At 45.4% G+C, this 17,184-nt stretch overlaps 2 protein-coding genes across 8 annotated transcripts; both read left to right on the top strand.

The window, feature by feature from the left end:
* The first annotated feature begins 611 nt into the window (after positions 1–611).
* Positions 612–8,689, top strand: nrl (neural retina leucine zipper). 2 transcript variants are annotated; one of them, XM_070961815.1, is made up of 5 exons: positions 612–787; positions 3,327–4,148; positions 4,245–4,529; positions 5,697–5,912; positions 6,962–8,689. In XM_070961815.1, exons 2-5 carry the CDS (start codon positions 3,531–3,533, stop codon positions 7,124–7,126), a joined length of 1,284 nt encoding a protein of 427 aa, XP_070817916.1. In that variant the 5' UTR covers positions 612–787; positions 3,327–3,530; the 3' UTR covers positions 7,127–8,689. The 2 variants fall into 2 exon arrangements, with proteins under 2 accessions (XP_070817916.1, XP_070817915.1); XM_070961814.1 differs by having other exon boundaries at positions 5,694–5,912.
* Positions 8,690–9,451: 762 nt separating this feature from the next.
* Positions 9,452–16,292, top strand: LOC139330614 (GTP-binding protein REM 2-like). 6 transcript variants are annotated; one of them, XM_070961625.1, is made up of 6 exons: positions 9,452–9,573; positions 10,032–10,092; positions 11,446–11,755; positions 11,912–11,985; positions 13,469–13,646; positions 15,641–16,292. In XM_070961625.1, the coding sequence occupies exons 2-6, from the start codon at positions 10,039–10,041 to the stop codon at positions 15,931–15,933; spliced, it is 909 nt and encodes a 302-aa protein (XP_070817726.1). In that variant the 5' UTR covers positions 9,452–9,573; positions 10,032–10,038; the 3' UTR covers positions 15,934–16,292. The 6 variants fall into 6 exon arrangements, with proteins under 6 accessions (XP_070817726.1, XP_070817721.1, XP_070817725.1 ...); XM_070961620.1 differs by having other exon boundaries at positions 9,458–9,573; positions 10,032–10,143; XM_070961624.1 differs by having other exon boundaries at positions 9,527–9,911.
* The last annotated feature ends 892 nt before the right edge of the window (positions 16,293–17,184 follow it).

Here is a 17,184-nt window from a genome sequence, read left to right as displayed (position 1 = left end):
GCAGTAGAGAGTCTGCAGCCCAACTTGTGCCAACTAATGTGTCAAGACTTTGTTTTACTCAGCGTCAACTGACCAAACTTTACTTTTGATGACAAACCGAGTCTGAGTTGACACCATGACTCGTTGTTTAGCAGAGGAGTGTGTGAACAGCATACGTGTGTTACAGTTTATGTGATTTGGCATGTGATGAAATATCTGATGTGTTTGTGAGACAGCGTGAAATATTTTTTACCTTTTATACAAAGATAATGGGGACGGGGGTGAGTGAGTGAGATACAAGGAAACAGAGAGAGATAAAAACAGAGAGATGAAGAAATAAAGAGAGGCAGGCAGTAAGAGATGAAAACAGAGAGAGAGAGAGAGAGAGAGAGACATTGCCAGAGAGTGTGAACATGCCTGTGAACCATGAGAGAGAGAGAGAGAGAGAGAGAGAGAGAGAGAGAGAGAGAGACATTGCCAGAGAGTGTGAACATGCCTGTAAACCATGAGAGAGAGAGAGAGAGAGAGAGAGAGAGAGAGAGAGAGAGAGAGGGAGAGAGAGAGAGGAGGGGATTGTTGCAAACAGGGATTTGCAGCAGAGGGGAGAGAAAGAAAGGGGGCAGTGGCACTCAGTGACAGAGTGCTATACACACTCACATGCGCACACACACACACTCTGTTTCCTCTGTGTCTCTCTCCAAACGTGTCAGTCAACCAGTCAGTTGATTATTTTTGTGTGTGTGTGTGTGTGTGTGGTGGGGGGATGCTGAAAAGAGCTCCATACCATCCTTCATCTCTATGACCGACGGTAAGATCATTTCATTCACTTTGGCTGTCACGTCTCTCATGTCGGGCCTCTTGTGTGTGTTTCCCTGAATCCATTCCACTTTTTTCTCTCCTGCGCCTGTGTGTGTGTGTGTGTGTGTGTGTGTGTGTGTGTGTGTGTGTGTGTGTGTGTGTGTTGCTCTTTTTTGGGGCTGGCTTTTTGCCGTGACTCTGGTCCACAGCCAGACTGAGGCCTCCATCGAGCCCTGTCACTGCTTGCTTTCTTTTACAATCCATTTTGACCCACGGGGGGTAAAACTAATGAGCCGTGCAGCAGAGGCACTAGTCAAAGGTGGTTTTTAATTAGATGTTCATTTTAACAGCAATAACTGTGTGAAGGCCTGTGATTAGAGTTGTTGGACGAGATAGCTTTGCTCTCCCTAAAGCTTTCTTTGATGTACTTACCACTAAATATTGAACTTTGCATTGACAGCCTGAGGATGTTCTTGGTCTTTTCTCACTTCTGTGAGTGTTTGGAATCGTGAAATGAACTTTATCTTTATCACCTTGAAAATATAAAAGCCTGTCAGGTATTATACGGTAATTTCATGTAAAGTTTAAGTACATTTCCATATGAAACAAAGGTTTTTGATCTCGAATCTTGACCAGACTGGACAGAAAAAGTTCTACCATTTTGAATGATAATACTGAAGGACAACATCAGCTTCAGTTGAAACTGAGAACATAAAACTTTTTTTTAACCCCTCTGGCTGTATAAAAATGTATTTCGATTCATTTTGGAAGGTCTTGGCCTCTGGATTAAAGTCTGAACCTGTTGATAATTGGATTTGGTCTCTGAGACTTGTGGATCTTTCTGTCAAAAATGATTAAGCCCTCTGAATTCTTTGCCTCAGTCGGTTATGTGTTCAGTAGGCAGATCTTTCTAGAAATATTACGTTATATGTATTGTGTGTGTGTGTGTGTGTGATTACATTAGCGCAATAACCTGCAATCATTTCTACATTGGGATGAATACGACACTCGGCAGACAGAAGATGAGGCATTTTTGAGATAAACAGACCCATTTTTAATGTATTAGTTTCACATGCAGAATGCTCCTTTCACAGATGAGATTTGGCGCTGCTGGCTGCAAACAGGCAATGTGAGGCTCATTGTTTGTTAATGAAATGGCAAAAACTGTTCAGCGTCCAAAGTTATGCTCAAATATGAAGTTTCAAGTATGTTGTGAAAGTTTAGAGACTCAAGAAGTTGTGGTTTTGTCTGCACACGTCACCAACTTTTGCACATACAAGTGAACATGCACGTGTGTGTGACTGTGCATGCGTTCATATTTGTATAGGTGTGTGTAAGGGGTGTGCTGCAGATTAGTGTCTTAATATAACACACAAACAGGCCTGACACACACACTCACTCAGTCTAACTTCATGATCAACATTAAAGTCAGAATGAGCTTTTTTGTCATCATTTTGTGCAACACAGCCAAAACTCTTCAGACGTCTACTAACTGGAGACTGTTTTTGATTTAAAGGAAGATTTTTTAATTAGAATCCACCCACTGCCACAAGTGTAGGATGGTATTAAACAGATATTTAGAATAAAAAATGAATGCCAATGTCTGGTAAGGTTTTATAAAACATTTCTAAAATGTAATGAATGGCTTTATTAATGGTTAATAAATCATTTACTTTATAGATCATTCAGAAGCCATTAATAAGAACTTTAGGCTTGCTAGGTTGTCAAAAACCTCATCCAGCACTTTGACAACCTGGAAAAAGCTTTGTCATTTAGTTAACTCTTCAGTTCAGAAGGATGTACCTTTAAATGGACTTTATACATTAACTGTTTTGAATTAATGCTGATGTGCTGTTAATGAATAACTTTTGGTTGCCAAACAGTTCATTTAAGGGGTTTTCTGACTAATTTAAGAGTTGTCTAAAAGGACAAAGCAAGTACTACACTGGAGGAGGATTTTTCCACAACCTGGCAACTGGAAATTTGCTCTATTAATGGCCAATCTATAAAGCATTAGTGAATTATTAACGAGCTCCACTAATTTTCACATCAGAGTCTGTGTACGGTGTTAAGGAGTAAAAAAGCTAAATGAAGCTTTTTGTGTCTCCAGAGGGAGCTCTTTGAGGTCCCATAAATTACCTCAAGTGATGTCACTTGAGTCAGCATCAGTTGAAGTCTACACATTTGAAAATGACAAAAATCTGGCGCTGTAGAGTTGGAAAGACGTGAGCTTGCTCGATCTCTTTGGCCCATTCCTCATCTCTAGCAGCTCGAGGCTACATTAGCCGCTACTAGCACAACACACATGAATCTCACACTGAACCGCAGGCAGTTAAGTTGTATTGTGGGTAATGTAGGCACAGGCGTTTACAAGGAAGAAGAATGGGTGAAATTTTAAAAGAAAAAAGCATCTCTGGTTCTGTTGCGTTGATTCTGATTTTATTATTTTATACTAAATCAGTGCAGCAAGGACAGATTTATACCTGAAAAACTTGTTTCTCTTCTCCCTGTATCCCAAACCCTTTCTTTCCACTCCATTGTCCTTTTAGGACAAGACAAACAAAGACAGGGACACAGGGACGAACAGTTTCTCTCAGAGGAAACTCACCATCCAGTTGACTTCCTGACATCACCGCCGCTGCTGTCTATGAGCTGCACTGAGCCAGAAGAGTGGACTTTCCAACAATCCTGACACACGGAAAAACCCTGTTGAAACTCCACCAGCAGCAGCAGCAGCAGCAGCAGCAAACACCATGTCCTCTCCTTCCCTCCCCATGCCCTCGCTCCCCCCCAGCCCTCTGGCCATGGAGTACCTAAACGACTTTGACCTCCTCAAGTTTGAGGTGAAACCTGACACTCCTCCGCTCCCTCCTCCATGTTCATATCCCAAATCTGGCCTCCCCAATGACCCTTCCAGCTCTCCGTACACCAGCCAACCTCCGCAGGACTCCAGTTTGAGCTCCAGCCCTTATAACTCGCTGCCACCCTCGCCGACGCTCAGCGACGCCCATCCGCCACCTTCAGGCTCTTCCTCCCTCTCGTCGTCATCCTCCTCAATCTCCTTCCCCCTCTCCATCTCCAACAGCTTCACCTCTGGCATCAGTTCCGGCTCTCAGGGGAACGTGGAGGGCAGCCCGGGCCACAGCGGGCCTCAGGGTCCCACCCCAGCCTCCCTGGAGGACCTGATCTGGCTGGCGGCGCTGCAGCAGCAGTTTGGAGGTGAGGTGACGGGGCCCGCCACTTTGCTGGGAGCCTTGGGAGGAGTGCCGGAGCGAGGAGACAGAGAGAGGGGGCCGGTCAACGGCTTTCTGGGCTGTGAGGATGCTGTGGAGGCTTTACTGAACTCAGCTGCTGCAGCTGTCAGCTCACAGGTAACAGTCTCCCATTTTTACATTATGACTCTGGCAAGAACCGACTTTTATCTTCTCTTCCACACTGCCTCTTCATCATCTTCTTCTTATCATCAGTTTCCAGGTCTTTCTCAGAGCTCGAGCAGCAACCTGGGAGACTCCAGCAGTGACAGCGGAGGTGACATCTCCTGCGGCAAAGGGACAGACATGTGCCATCGCCCGCTCGTCTTCCTCTCATCAGCACCCCCCTCGCTCCCCAACGCCGCCCCCACCTCGGCTCCCTACCCTCAACCCCTCAGCCCGCAGGGCCGCCTTCATCACCAGCATCACCATCACCAGCACCACCCACATCACCCCATGCATGGCAGCCATCACCATCACCACCACCCTCAGATTAATCAGGTACACGGGGCGTCACTCACATGATCCAGATTGTCTGAGACACACCCACAATGATAATGATGCTCAACAGGAGGTGTTCATCCATTAAACATGGGAGCGCTTTGGAGGTGGAAGAATGAAGTGAGAAGAGTGACACTTGTCGCATTAGAGGGCTGAGCGGAAAGACAGAGGGATCGTACAGTGAAGGATTAGGATTAGGACATTAGAACATGGTAATTAATGTGTGTGTGTATCTCAGGTGTCACTTTAAGGATCACTCTCTACATGGCAACAACAAGTGAAGCTCAAGCTTTGTCTTTGAGGGTGCAGAGTCTTGATTTGCCAAGACAAAAACGTCCTTGTCTGCAACACTTTAGCCACATTTAGCATTTATAAGCGCTATGAACATTTAATACATGGTTTATAACACACTATTCACACTAATGTAGATTTATTATATAATGCACATGCATTTGTCAGCAATTATCCTATGAAGACATATTTTATATTATTACAACTTTGTTTTGCTATACTGCCATTATCCATTAAAACCAGTTTCAGGCTCCACTTATGTTCCACTTATACTTATACTCCACTTATACTTATTGACAAATATACTAATTAACACTTACATTTGCTTCCAGCTACATTATAGGGTATGATAAACTATGTCTTAAATGTTCATGTACTTAAATACTACTTGCGCCACTTTAAATGGCCAATTGTGCTTGGAGGAGAAATTAGTTTCATCTTATTAAAAATAAGTCTCGGTTGCTGTTTTCTGAATGTGATTTTAATTGGCAAATAAACTTTGGTTAGCTGTGTTCTGGTCAATCAAGATGTCTGGGTGGATCTCTATATGGAGCACAGTGTGAGCTTATGATAATATCTGCTATTATTGCTGTGCGTAATCCTGATAACTGTCACCCACACTTAGTCAGATTACATGACAGATTATGGACATGTGGTGTCGAAATGTGCCCCCTGACAAACAAACACCCAGTATAACACATCACATGTCCTCCACTCGTATCACAGTGAGGTCTATATATTTGAAGTGTGAATCTCGGGTAAACCCACTTCACACCCATCTAACTGAAAACACATTTCCAGCATGTGTCTCGTTGCCAATTAACATTGAGCAGCGGCATATTCTCTCTGTGTGTGTTTTCTCCGTCTGCTCAGCAGTGCGGGGTGAACGAGCGCTTCTCTGATGAGCAGCTGGTGAGCCTGTCGGTGCGGGAGCTCAACCGACACCTGCGAGGAGTGAGTAAGGATGAGGTGGTGCGCTTGAAGCAGAAGCGCCGCACGCTAAAGAACCGCGGCTATGCGCAGTCCTGCCGCTACAAGCGCTTACAGCACCGCCACGCTCTGGAGTCAGAGAAACATGTGCTCACACAACAGGTACACACACAGTGTTTCCATCACTTATTAGGACATTACATAGACTTTCATTAATTTCACTGGAGACTTACCCTTACCATAGCCATAACCACTATCTGCCGAGGCCTAACCTAAATCTAACCTCACCCGAACCTTTACTCAAATTTTCACGCTAAAATTTTATGATTTACATTCTGGGGACTCTCATTTTGTCCCCATAAAGAAGCCGAGTCCCCAGAATGTAGAAACAGATTAACAACATGAGTAATACATGTCCACATACACACACATGCACACACACATGCACATACACGTACTTGTACTTATATCCTTGTGAGGACCCTAATTGAGAGAATGCATTCGCGAGCCCCTTTGCCAAACCTTAACCTTTAATTCTTTCATTCGTTCTGTCATTGTTTTATGTAAAACACCCTTTATGTAAAACACCCCTACTTTCTTGTAAAGCACTTTGAGCTGCAATTCCTGTATGAAAGTGCTATACAAATGAAGTTTATTATTATTATTATTATTATTATTATTATTATTACATGTTAACCCTTAAACAGCTGTTTGAAGTTGTGAGGATGTCCTCAAAATGTCCTCACTTTCCAAAAATGTCCTCACTCTGCTGGTTAAAAACCAGTCACAGCTCACTCTGTAGCAAGCAGGTGTTACATTGACTTACATTCGTTTCATTTCCTGTATACCCTAACACTTCACCCTAAAATTTAATGATTTATGTTATGGGGTCCAGCATTGTGGTCCTCACAAAATTTCCGGCCTTTGGACCCGACAAATATAGAAAAACAACCACACATACACACAAACACACACATCCTTGCACTTGCGTCTTGGCTTGATATTCCCTTTCTCAGCATATGTGCATCCAAGCCTGAGCCCAAACTTAATCCTAAACCTGATATCAGATTTAATCTTGGAAATTCTGGCCGTCTGACATTCCTGACAGTTTATGGTACGCATGATAACAAGTGAACATCTCTGCACTGTTCACTGCACGGTTGCTCATCAAAAGCACAAGCAAATGTTAACTGTTTTCCTTCCCTCCTCAGTTGGAACAGCTACAGTGTGAGCTGACTCGAGTGCTGAGGGAGAGAGACGCCTACAAGGCTCGCTACGAGAAGCTCCTCAGCACGAACCACGGCATCGGCGGTGGCGATGCCCCACCGACCCGCACCAGCAACCCACCTTCCCCGCCCCCTGACTACTTCCTCTGAGTTGAACCCACGGGGAGAGGAAGAAGAGGAAGAAAATACAGGAATGAGTAACAAGACCAGCCAACATGGAGCAGTCAGTGATGAGTAATCAGACTTTGGGAAGAAAACAAGGATGTGTATGTGTGTGTGTGTGTGTGTGTGTGTGTGTGTGCATATGTGTGCGCGTGTGTGTCTGTGTGAGAGGGAGAAAGTGAAAGAGAGACATTGGCAGGCAGTATTGGGGGCTATACAACTGTGAAACCCACCCTTGAATGATTAAAGGGGAATTGACTGTTAGACTCAACTCTAGGCTGCTTCATGAACTTCATTTTAACTTCACTGTGAATGATAGCTGCACAAAAATCAGCTGAGAGCTCTTTAAGGTCTTTTGCTTGTGATATCAGTGCAACAGTGGACAAACAAGACTATGAAAACGGAAGAAAAAAAAAAAGCTTTATCTTGCATTAAACCTTATCAATAGTCCCTTACACTGCTTAGCATATTATCTATGCAATATTATATAGGTGCAATGTACTCTCCAAATGGGTGGTTGAGGCTCGAACTGTAGTTGTGTTTTTTTATAATAAGCTGCTAAAGCTGCAGAGGTCTGAGTAGTGCAGTGGTGCTGGATGTGGAGTGGTATGGGCTTGGATAAACTATCCACGGCATGCAGTTGTATTTGCCAGCTAATATTTCACAGTTGCCTACCAAAGTGTTTAAGCTCACCAAGACTTGTTATTCTTTGTAAGATGAATAATCATAGATTAAAGAATGTACAAGGATACCTTTCATGGGAATCTTCCAGTGATTGTGCTAAATGAATAGTGGGGATATTGCTCTTGTGTTTTAGCAAAGAAATCTACCTTTTGCTAGTCGGAAAATGGCGACTTTCGGCCATTAACAGCGACAGGAAAGACTTGCTGTTTGCTCTCAAAATGGGTTTTTACATACAGAGAAGTGGAGCTGGTGGTGTGCTTAATTGAAGCGACTGCATACAGTGAAAGAGAAAGAGAAACCCATCGCAGCAGGCGAAAAAGAGTGTGGCATGATTTGTGTGGTTGTTTCCAGTTCTCCAGACTAGAGAAGCTATTTTTGGGCGGATTGAACACCTCTGTAACGGGGACGATCACCAAATGTATGCAACATGCGGCACCACAGAGCTGGTCACTGTGGGCTCAGGCACTGTGGGCTACAGATGCAACAGAAAATTAACGGTGCAGGGATTTTAAAAAAAATGCAAAAAATCTCTTCGTGGAGACAACTTCTTAACTGTCCCATGAAATCATTGCCAGGGTTCATGCATTAGAGCTATTTATTTTGTTTGGGTGTAGGTTAAATAAATTGTTCTTTTATTTATTCACTTATTTATTCAGTATTTATTGTTTATTTATGTACTGATTCTAATTATTTTACCTTATTGGTTTTATTCCATTAGCGTGTATTTTTACTTTCCTACAGTTAATTATTTTATCCAATTGTGATTAGAATTAACATTATTACAAAAATTAGGGCCATTATCATGGTTCCCTGCTCCTGTTGTAGTGTGGTTTCATATGCATATGAAATAAACAAAGTACTTTACCATCCCTGTCATGCTGTTGTGTTTTTTGTGCACCTTGCAAACAGGTTTTCCCCTCATCTCTTTTCCATTCACCTATCTGAGCATCTCCCTCATTCAGTCTTCCACAGGCCTTCCCTCTGCAGCTCGCCCTGCAGCCCCCATGCCCTGCTCCATCCCTCGCTTTATCTCTGTCCCTCTATAGTGAGGCAGTGACCCTGGGTGTGCACTGTTTGGGATGACCTCATCTTCAGCTCTACCTCCCCCTCTGTGTCTCTCGCTCTCTCTCTGGCCTGTATAATAGGAGCAGGATTAGGGCTATAATAGCGCCCTGGCTGCTCACTGCCGGAGTCTATTGTGGCTTTGTGTGGGAGGGACGCACCACCGCTCATGGCCACACTCACATTTTGACAGAAAACATGTCCAAATACACTCCTTGGATCAGAGACTGCAAATGACTTAATGTAATAAAACGCAAATGAGTCACGCGTGTCTTCAGCCACACAAGGGAAAGAGGAGAGAGTCTGTAGACCTGTAGGCAGGTAGGTAGGTTGTCATGCCGCTTTCTACCATAGGAATACCCAAATGACACATTTGCAACATATATCCCCCAAGGACACACACACACACACACACACACACACACACACACACACACACACACACACACACACACACACACACACACACACACACACACACACAAGCGCTCACACAAACAAAACCAATTAGTGAGGGGAAGATTTGCTTTATGCTGCCCCCTAGCGGCCGCTCTCCATATCGCCTGCGTCTTCCAGAGGTCAATGGGAGCTTCGTGACACAGAGCATCCCTCCAGCGTACTGACTTCCTGCATCGCCGCTCCACTTTCGTTGCTGCTCTGCATGCACCTGCAGCAAACACCTCCAGCGCGTGAGTGCCCGCTTTCCTCTCACCTCTGCACAGAGTCCAGATCTTTGCGTGTCAAGTCAGTGAGTCATAGTCAGTTTTGGGGGGCGGTGATGAATGACGGTGGTGACTGCAGAGCTGGACCTGGGCCCTAACCTGAGGAGACGGAGAGACAGGAGCGAGAGAGACAGGGAGAGGGAGAGGGAGAGGGAGAGGGAGAGGGAGAGGGAGAGAGAGGGAGAGAGAGGGGGGAGGCATAACTGAGAGAGAGAGAGAGAGAGAGAGAGAGAGAGAGAGAGAGAGAGAGAGAGAGAGAGAGAGAGACCGTGCTTACTTTGTAGTTGCCGAGAGCCGCGTGACAGGTGAGAGCTCATACCGTGCTGCTTGGGCATGGAGTTCAGAAAGTGAGTCGGGGGTGAGGAGCGGGGGAGGAGGGTGTTCTGTGTCTTGCGGAGTCCTTATTCCCGATCGCTTGATTTCAGTTTGCAGATGCCGACAGATGTGCCCGAAGACAGGCTCAACAACGAGGAGAAAGCGACCAAGGTAGGATGCACGGGGCCGCGCGAGCTCGGGGCAAACGGCTCCAATAGCCAGGTATTTAATCAGCCAATCAGGTTTCGGGCAAAGTGGTGGGATGTTGATGATGTGTGATGTTCTGGAGGGGGTGTTGTTGAGCTGCGTGTGTGTATGTGTGTTGTAGGTAGGTGGTGGTGCAGGGAGGGGGTGTCCTGCATTCCAATCATTCTGGTTGTAATCATTAAATTATTGGATCCAACTTTTGGCTAATTTGGGATCATTTTTGCCTCTTGAGCATCATTAAACGGTGTTAGTCAGTATTGTCCTAACAGCAATTTATCAAAGACAAAGTGTGAGGTGTCCCCATATTCCACAGAGAGTTACCCCGTGACTTCGTAGTTCTTCTCATTGCTCTGCTTCTTGTAGCTGTTTTTTGTTCCCAGACCTGCAACTTAACAGTTTTGGTTCACCCTGCTCTCATTGCCGCAGTAGGCAGCTGTGTCCAGCAAAAAGCTCCAAAAACCCCACCGTATATTTGCTACTCAGCACTAAACAGCAGGCAAAGTTGGTGATTTGCATTTGCAGGTGCATCATTTAGCATTTAAAGAGCCACATATTTTCATCAGGGGTCGGTGGAGACCCAAACAAAGCTAAAAGGACAGTCCATGTTGGACTTATGTTCATCTAGAGGACACAAACACAACTCCAATTGCATGCTAATGTAGCTCCATGTCTGTATATATAGCAAACTGCTTGCTAACAAGTTCTCAAGTGAGTTCAAAAGGTAAAAATATGTCTGTGTTGTGTTTACAGTTTGTTTCCGCCGCCCCCGAGCGGCCGAAAAATGGGTTATAGTAGGTTTAAAGTGGCACTCCAGTGATAGTACACACAAATGTCAGTTTACTCATCCAGAGGAAATCTACTCAGCCTGTGGGAAAGAAAGTTGTGTGTGTCTCCTCTGTGTCTGTGGAGGAGCTAATTGAATTTGAAAATGACCCTGATGATGTCATCAAGACTTATTTTGGATTTGCCTTGAGGCTTCAAATATTTGACAGAAAATCTGTGCTATAGCCTAAACTGTGGGCGTGACGTTTGACGGATGGAGAAGAAGACGCCATTCAGTTGTATTTTAGGATCCAGTGTTTATGAGGCTTCAGTCATACGAGGGACAGGAAAGCAGGCTATTTTTTGTCTATTCAGTCTCTTGCAAGTCCCCTGACTTTGTGGAGGTGCAATAGCAATACAATATATGGAGTATCACGCCATCATGCAAATCAGGTCTGTTTTTGGGTTATATAAGAAACACCACGTTTGATCACAGACTCACTCTAAATGTTAGAAAATGAAGAGAGCGTCCCTCCATGTCCCTCTTTCTTGCAGTGTGACAGCATGACTCTGTCCAGCACCCCGACTGTTCGCAGAGGAAGCACTCCTCTGCCAATTAAGCACCAGCTCAGACGTGAAGAAGCTGTCCATGATGACGCTGACTGGACATCAGGTGCGGTTGGACCTTCTGCCTCACCGAACAGCTTCAGCCCAGCCTTGGACGACATCCTGACCGTGTCTGTGGAGGGCAGGCCGGATGGGCCTTTAAGAATCGCCCTGCTGGGGCAGAATGGCGTGGGAAAGTCGTCCCTGGCCATCGCCCTGGCTGGGGACATGGACAGGACCGCGTCTGTGGATTCTGAAGGTACAAAGCAGTGTGTTTGACAGGACGAATGCAGGGCAGTGTGATGAAGTGGAGTGGCCGCCTGTAGTGCGGTTGCTTTCACAGAGAACAGCAGGTAAATACATCGCAGCACCCATCTCCCATCTGAGACCTAACTGCTGCTCTCCCTGTCCTTAGGGGAGGGTTATGTACGCACAGTCACTGTGGATGACGAGGAGAGCACCATCATTATCTATGACAACTGGAGACAGGTGAGCCAAACAACGCTTCCCCGTTCCCTCACTCCCTTCTCCCTGCTCCCTCATTAGGCCACTCAGCTCGCTCTGCAGCTGTATGCAGCGTGCACTGTGGCGTCTATATACATCTGGCCCGAGAGCTGCTGAATCCCTTTAAGAAGAAGCTCAAAGTTTTGATTCTTAATCTACTTTTCCTACAGCCTAATTCTACTCTCTGTAGTTGAAGCTCTTAGTGTGCTGCATGTGATGATAGTGTGCTTTATCGGGGGATAAACTAAACTAAATAGTTCCTGCATTACAAGTGCAGAAATATGATAGCGTCCATCAATATATTATGCATGCAAACATAAATTGGAGTGTATCCCAGCATGCAAGGTGCAGAAAGGTAGGGTACAGGTTAGCAGTAGAAATAGCTTGTAGCATAAGAAATGAGATTACGTGGAAAATGCATTGTCAAATGAGTTCATTTAAACATCAAAAAGGTAAACGAAAAGGAGAATGAAAAGAAATGCAGTACGCAAATGGACGCTTGCTGCATATGTAGCATACTTCAGACATGTTCTTATTGCTTATCTGGAAGACGGTGCATTGTTTATTGTAGTTGACAGCACCGTAGCAGAAATTGATGCCAAGCTCAGAAAAACGCTGCGACCAAAAGAGGACAATAAATCTGCTGCATCTGCTTGGCTGAGGAAAGCTCATTATCAGGTTGTTTTGCACACTTTTTCCTCTTTTCCCTCGAGTGCAGTTCGGAGGCATCTGTGTGTGTGTGTGTGAGAGAGAGAGAGAGAGAGAGAGAGAGAGAGAGTGTGAGAGAGAGAGGGCTGCCCACAGAACAGATGTGCAAAATGACTACATTAATGTTTTTTGATTTAGGTGGATGTGTCAAAAAACACTGAACACAAAATCTGTCTTTTTTGATGTTGGGGTTTCTTATGTGTTACTCTTTGAATAATGAGCATTTGTTGTGACTGCAATGGTCACCTTCTATGGCATTTTCTTATATAATTGTAGCATTACGTCTGTGTCTGTCCTTAGAGTGCAAAAGCTGCCTTTGGTCTGCGGCTCAATTCTGGACTTAATCAAAATTAAATGAAAAGTCAATGGACCCTGGCAGCTCCAACTAAAGACAGGCTGGGATTTAGTCAGCTTTCCACAGTGTGAAGGATTCACTCAGGGATATTTTATTTTTAGGGATCTCTCTCTTGCTTTGAGAGGATGAGTGTGTGTCAGCGAGAATTTAAGGTGCACTGCATTTGGCGTTTTCTACAGTAGTAATTTCACACTGAACCACCACAGGGGATTTTTAGACAGAGCGCTCAATTGTGTTCTGCAGGCAGCACTGTTGTCCTGCACATGAGGCTTTGACAACAATATTTATGAGGGCAATGGAAAGTCAAACATTTGCGCTCAGTCTCTGTCCTAACGTTTTGCTCGCCGTGTATTTGAATGCAGCCGCAGTGTGGTAACATGCCGTCTGCCTCTGTTTGTCCCTCAGGACCTGTCGGCTCTGCTGTGTGAGGTGTGCGTCCTGGTGTTTTCAGTGACTGACAGGCGTAGCTTCCACCGCACCGCTCAACTCCGACTTCTCCTGAGGGAGACGCAGCCCCAAACTCCCATCATCCTCGTCGGTAATAAGAGTGACCTCGTCCGCACGCGCGAGGTCACCTCTCAGGGTAAGCCGGGCCTTCATTTTCATCCTGACCACGCCGGCTCCTCCTGTTTGCTTCCGTTGTGGCTCTTATCTTCACGGTTGGTGTTGACATTTTGAGCTCTTTATCTCTGTCGGTAAACACTAACGTAGGGTGAAATCTGTGAAAATGTAAATGTCAGCGTCTCAGTTTCGTCGCAGTGTGGGAGTATGGAGGGAGTCACAGTTACAGTTAAAGCAGGGGAGCGTTTGCTGTGAGTGCAGCGATGTACTATTGCACAGCCTGGATATGGTGTATTTTCCCACGTAGAAGCTGCAGAGAACTTGGTTTCAAGCCTGAAGTGTTTCTCTACAGTATTAAATATTCACAACTAAATAAGCAACAATAGTATTTATAGTCTTTATCATGAGTACAGAGTCGTGAAGGAGTTATTGTGCTTCTTAAAGGTACATTCCTGTGTACAGAAAAACTTCTGAAGAGGAGTTACTACAACCGCTGAGGTGGATTTCAGCAAGAAGCATCCAGCCGCAGAGCTAAAACGATGCTGCGTGTGCTGCTGGAAACTAAAGGTTACACTGTAAAGATACAAGAAAACACAATATGCATCTTAAGTCTATTCACTTTGGATTTCTGGATCCGTTCTGGATGAATTCACCAACTAGGTGCCACATTTTATTCTCAAATTCAACGATGGAACATTTTCATCTTTAACTGGCATCCTCTCCACCACAATGGCAGCTGAGGCTCATGGGTATTGTAGTATTTGGAATCTTCTGCAATGACAAAATGATGGAAAAGAGATTTTCTCAGAAATAAAGTTGAAATAATTATAACAGTGGCCTTAACATAAATGCATTTTCACATGCTCCAGAAGACAACCTCACTTGAGCCCCGCCCACTTCAAACCAGTGAGAAAGCCCAGTAATTCACATTAGTTTTCTGTCTTTGCCTCATTTACGCAGCACTGCGGTGGGATATCTGCAGTTTGTTAGGGGGATCCGGTAGATATAACTGATGGAGCATCGTCTCGATGATCTTGCTTCAGGCAAACAACTCCCCACGTCTCTTGTTGCCGTGTTTTGCTCTGTTATCATCCATCTCTACCCCTGACATGTTTACAGTGTCTGACAGTTTCTTGTCTTTGTGCGCTACATCATATTATCCCCTCAAGACTTTTTGATAGACACAGAGCATCAATACGTTACTTTTAAGAGATAAGTGCTTCTTTGAATGGAAGATCTCCAGCTACAAACACTACGTGATGCACAATATGGCCTCGCTGCTGATGACTGGTAACCTGAACTCAGAGTGCAGTGGACTGGAAGCTATATTTCACGTCATTTAATCGGATTTATTTACATATTTGCTTATCATGTATTCATCTTTTATCTTGTACTGTTGCATTTTTCTGTATTGATTCAGTTGTATGGGCATAGGGTTAGTGCAGTGTGTCGTGCTCGCTGACTGTGAGGGTGTGGGAGTGGATGTGGTTGTTGTGCCAGGAGCCCTCACCCTGAATAAGGCGCATATCACATAACAGATCCTCAGTCTGATTCAAGATGGCCTCCTGGCAAACTAACCGCTTTGCTGCAGGTAACACCACTGTCAAAATGTAAAACTAAAGACAGAATGAGTAGGATTTTCCTAAAAAACAGTGACTCATACAACAGTAATCCCTCTCAACCATCACTTGTGACCCATTGGAAGTGTGTGTGTTTGCAGAGGCCCTGCCCTCTGCCTGTAGTTTCTTATTTTGCTTGTTCCAGACGTTTCTGGTGCATCAGCCTTTGGGCAGCCTCCAGACGATAACAGCGTGCAGGGTCAGAGGGCAGGACTCCATCAAAACATAGCAACCAGATGCCAGATTGTAAGCAGCATCCACGAGGAGGTGTTGAGCCGGGGCCATCTTTGAATGTTGCGCCTACAAACCACAACAGATCCTACTCATTCTGCCTTTAAAGGCCGTGACCGCTGCTTTTATTCATCATGTGCCCTCTCCTCCCCATCTCCTCCCTCAGAGGCCATGTCCAGCGCCGCCCTCTACAACTGTCTGTACCTGGAGATCTCTGCTTCTCTGGACCATCGTACTCCGGAGCTCCTAGAGTGCGCCGTGCGGCTAGCCAGGGGCCAGTCCCCCTGGCCCCCGGGAACCAGCGCAGAGGACATGAGCGGCGGAGGTCAGCGGGAGAGCATCACCTCCCGCGCCAAACGTTTCCTGTCCAGCCTGGTGCCGCGGTACCCGCGGGAGCGAGAGGTGGGCAAGTTCATGAGGCAGAAGTCCCGCTCATGCCACGACCTGGGGGCGCTGTGATGGGCCGCCGCGGGGAGTGTAACGGTCAGATTGTTAGCTGAAAGTGATGTAGTATACCAACAGAGAGGAGGAGGGAGTGATGCAGTGAAAAGATGTGAGTAGCAGAGGTGTGAAGGTGCCAGAGTGATGGCAGGACAACGTTGTGAGTGGTCATCTTGTGCATCCAGCAGAGGAAAACAGGGAGAAAGACAACAATGTTAGTGATGTTTATCCATAGGATGATATAGACATTTTATACATAAGCACAGAAGAAGAGAAACTATGTTGTAGAACATGTAAATAAACTATCGTAGTGATACGTAACTGCCTCCCTCATAGCTTTGACAGTCAAATAAAATTTTTTTTGAGGTCCTGATGAAGCCACTGCACGTGTGCTTTGTTCATAAACGACTCGTCACGAGTTAACGAGGAACACAGCAACCGCATTGAACAACTGTCCAAGCCGGGGAAAAGTCATGACCGCACACATTCAGAGCTCATCAGCGGGGTCAGACTTCGCTGATGACTCATGTCGTGTTCCTTTACTCTCAGCTGTATCCATGGGGATGGTGAGCGGTGCAATAATGAAATGCCAGCGAGGAGAGAGGGGAATTAAAGAGATAAAATCTGGATTTAGAAAAGCTCGGCGTGGCAATAAGAGCAGGAGCAGAGGAGGAAAGCCAGGTTATTGTATATAGAGTGACTGTTGCCACGTTACGGTTGTCAAAGAGACCTTGGACCCAATGAGACGTAGACATTATGTCCATTTCAGCTCTGTGATTACACCTCTGCTCTGTATGCTGCATATAGACAGAGAGATGGGAAAACTGATTCCAAAAAAAAAAAAAACCTCAACTCCAAATTAAAATGCAGAGGATTTCATCGGATATCAGCTTCCTTGCACTCATCTGTATCGCTCTCCAGCCTCAGCACTTCCATCCTCCCACCTCCACCCACACTGGGCAAAGATTTAGCACATCACAGGTCGTTATACCCATCATTTGTTATCAGAGGGAAAGCTGTGCTATAATAGAATTAAAAAATAAAATGGTGGCATGATATTCTGACTCATTCCCTTGGCTGCAAACTGCTGGAACAGATTGAAAGGTTAAGATTTTGGATCGCCAACATGGGACACAGGCTCCCTCTTGTGGCTCAGTCGAGGCACCACAGCTGGGCAGAAGAAACGTGTACGAGGCTGAAATGGTAAATGTGTGGGAAATACTTATGCAGCCGTCCATCCCGGTCCACGCTGCTGTCACTCCTGCAGAG

This window comes from Chaetodon trifascialis, chromosome 4, assembly GCF_039877785.1.
Source record: "Chaetodon trifascialis isolate fChaTrf1 chromosome 4, fChaTrf1.hap1, whole genome shotgun sequence".
NCBI lineage: Eukaryota > Metazoa > Chordata > Actinopteri > Chaetodontiformes > Chaetodontidae > Chaetodon > Chaetodon trifascialis.
Note: the sequence above shows the minus strand (reverse complement) of the source record. Positions and strands in the feature narration are given on the sequence as shown.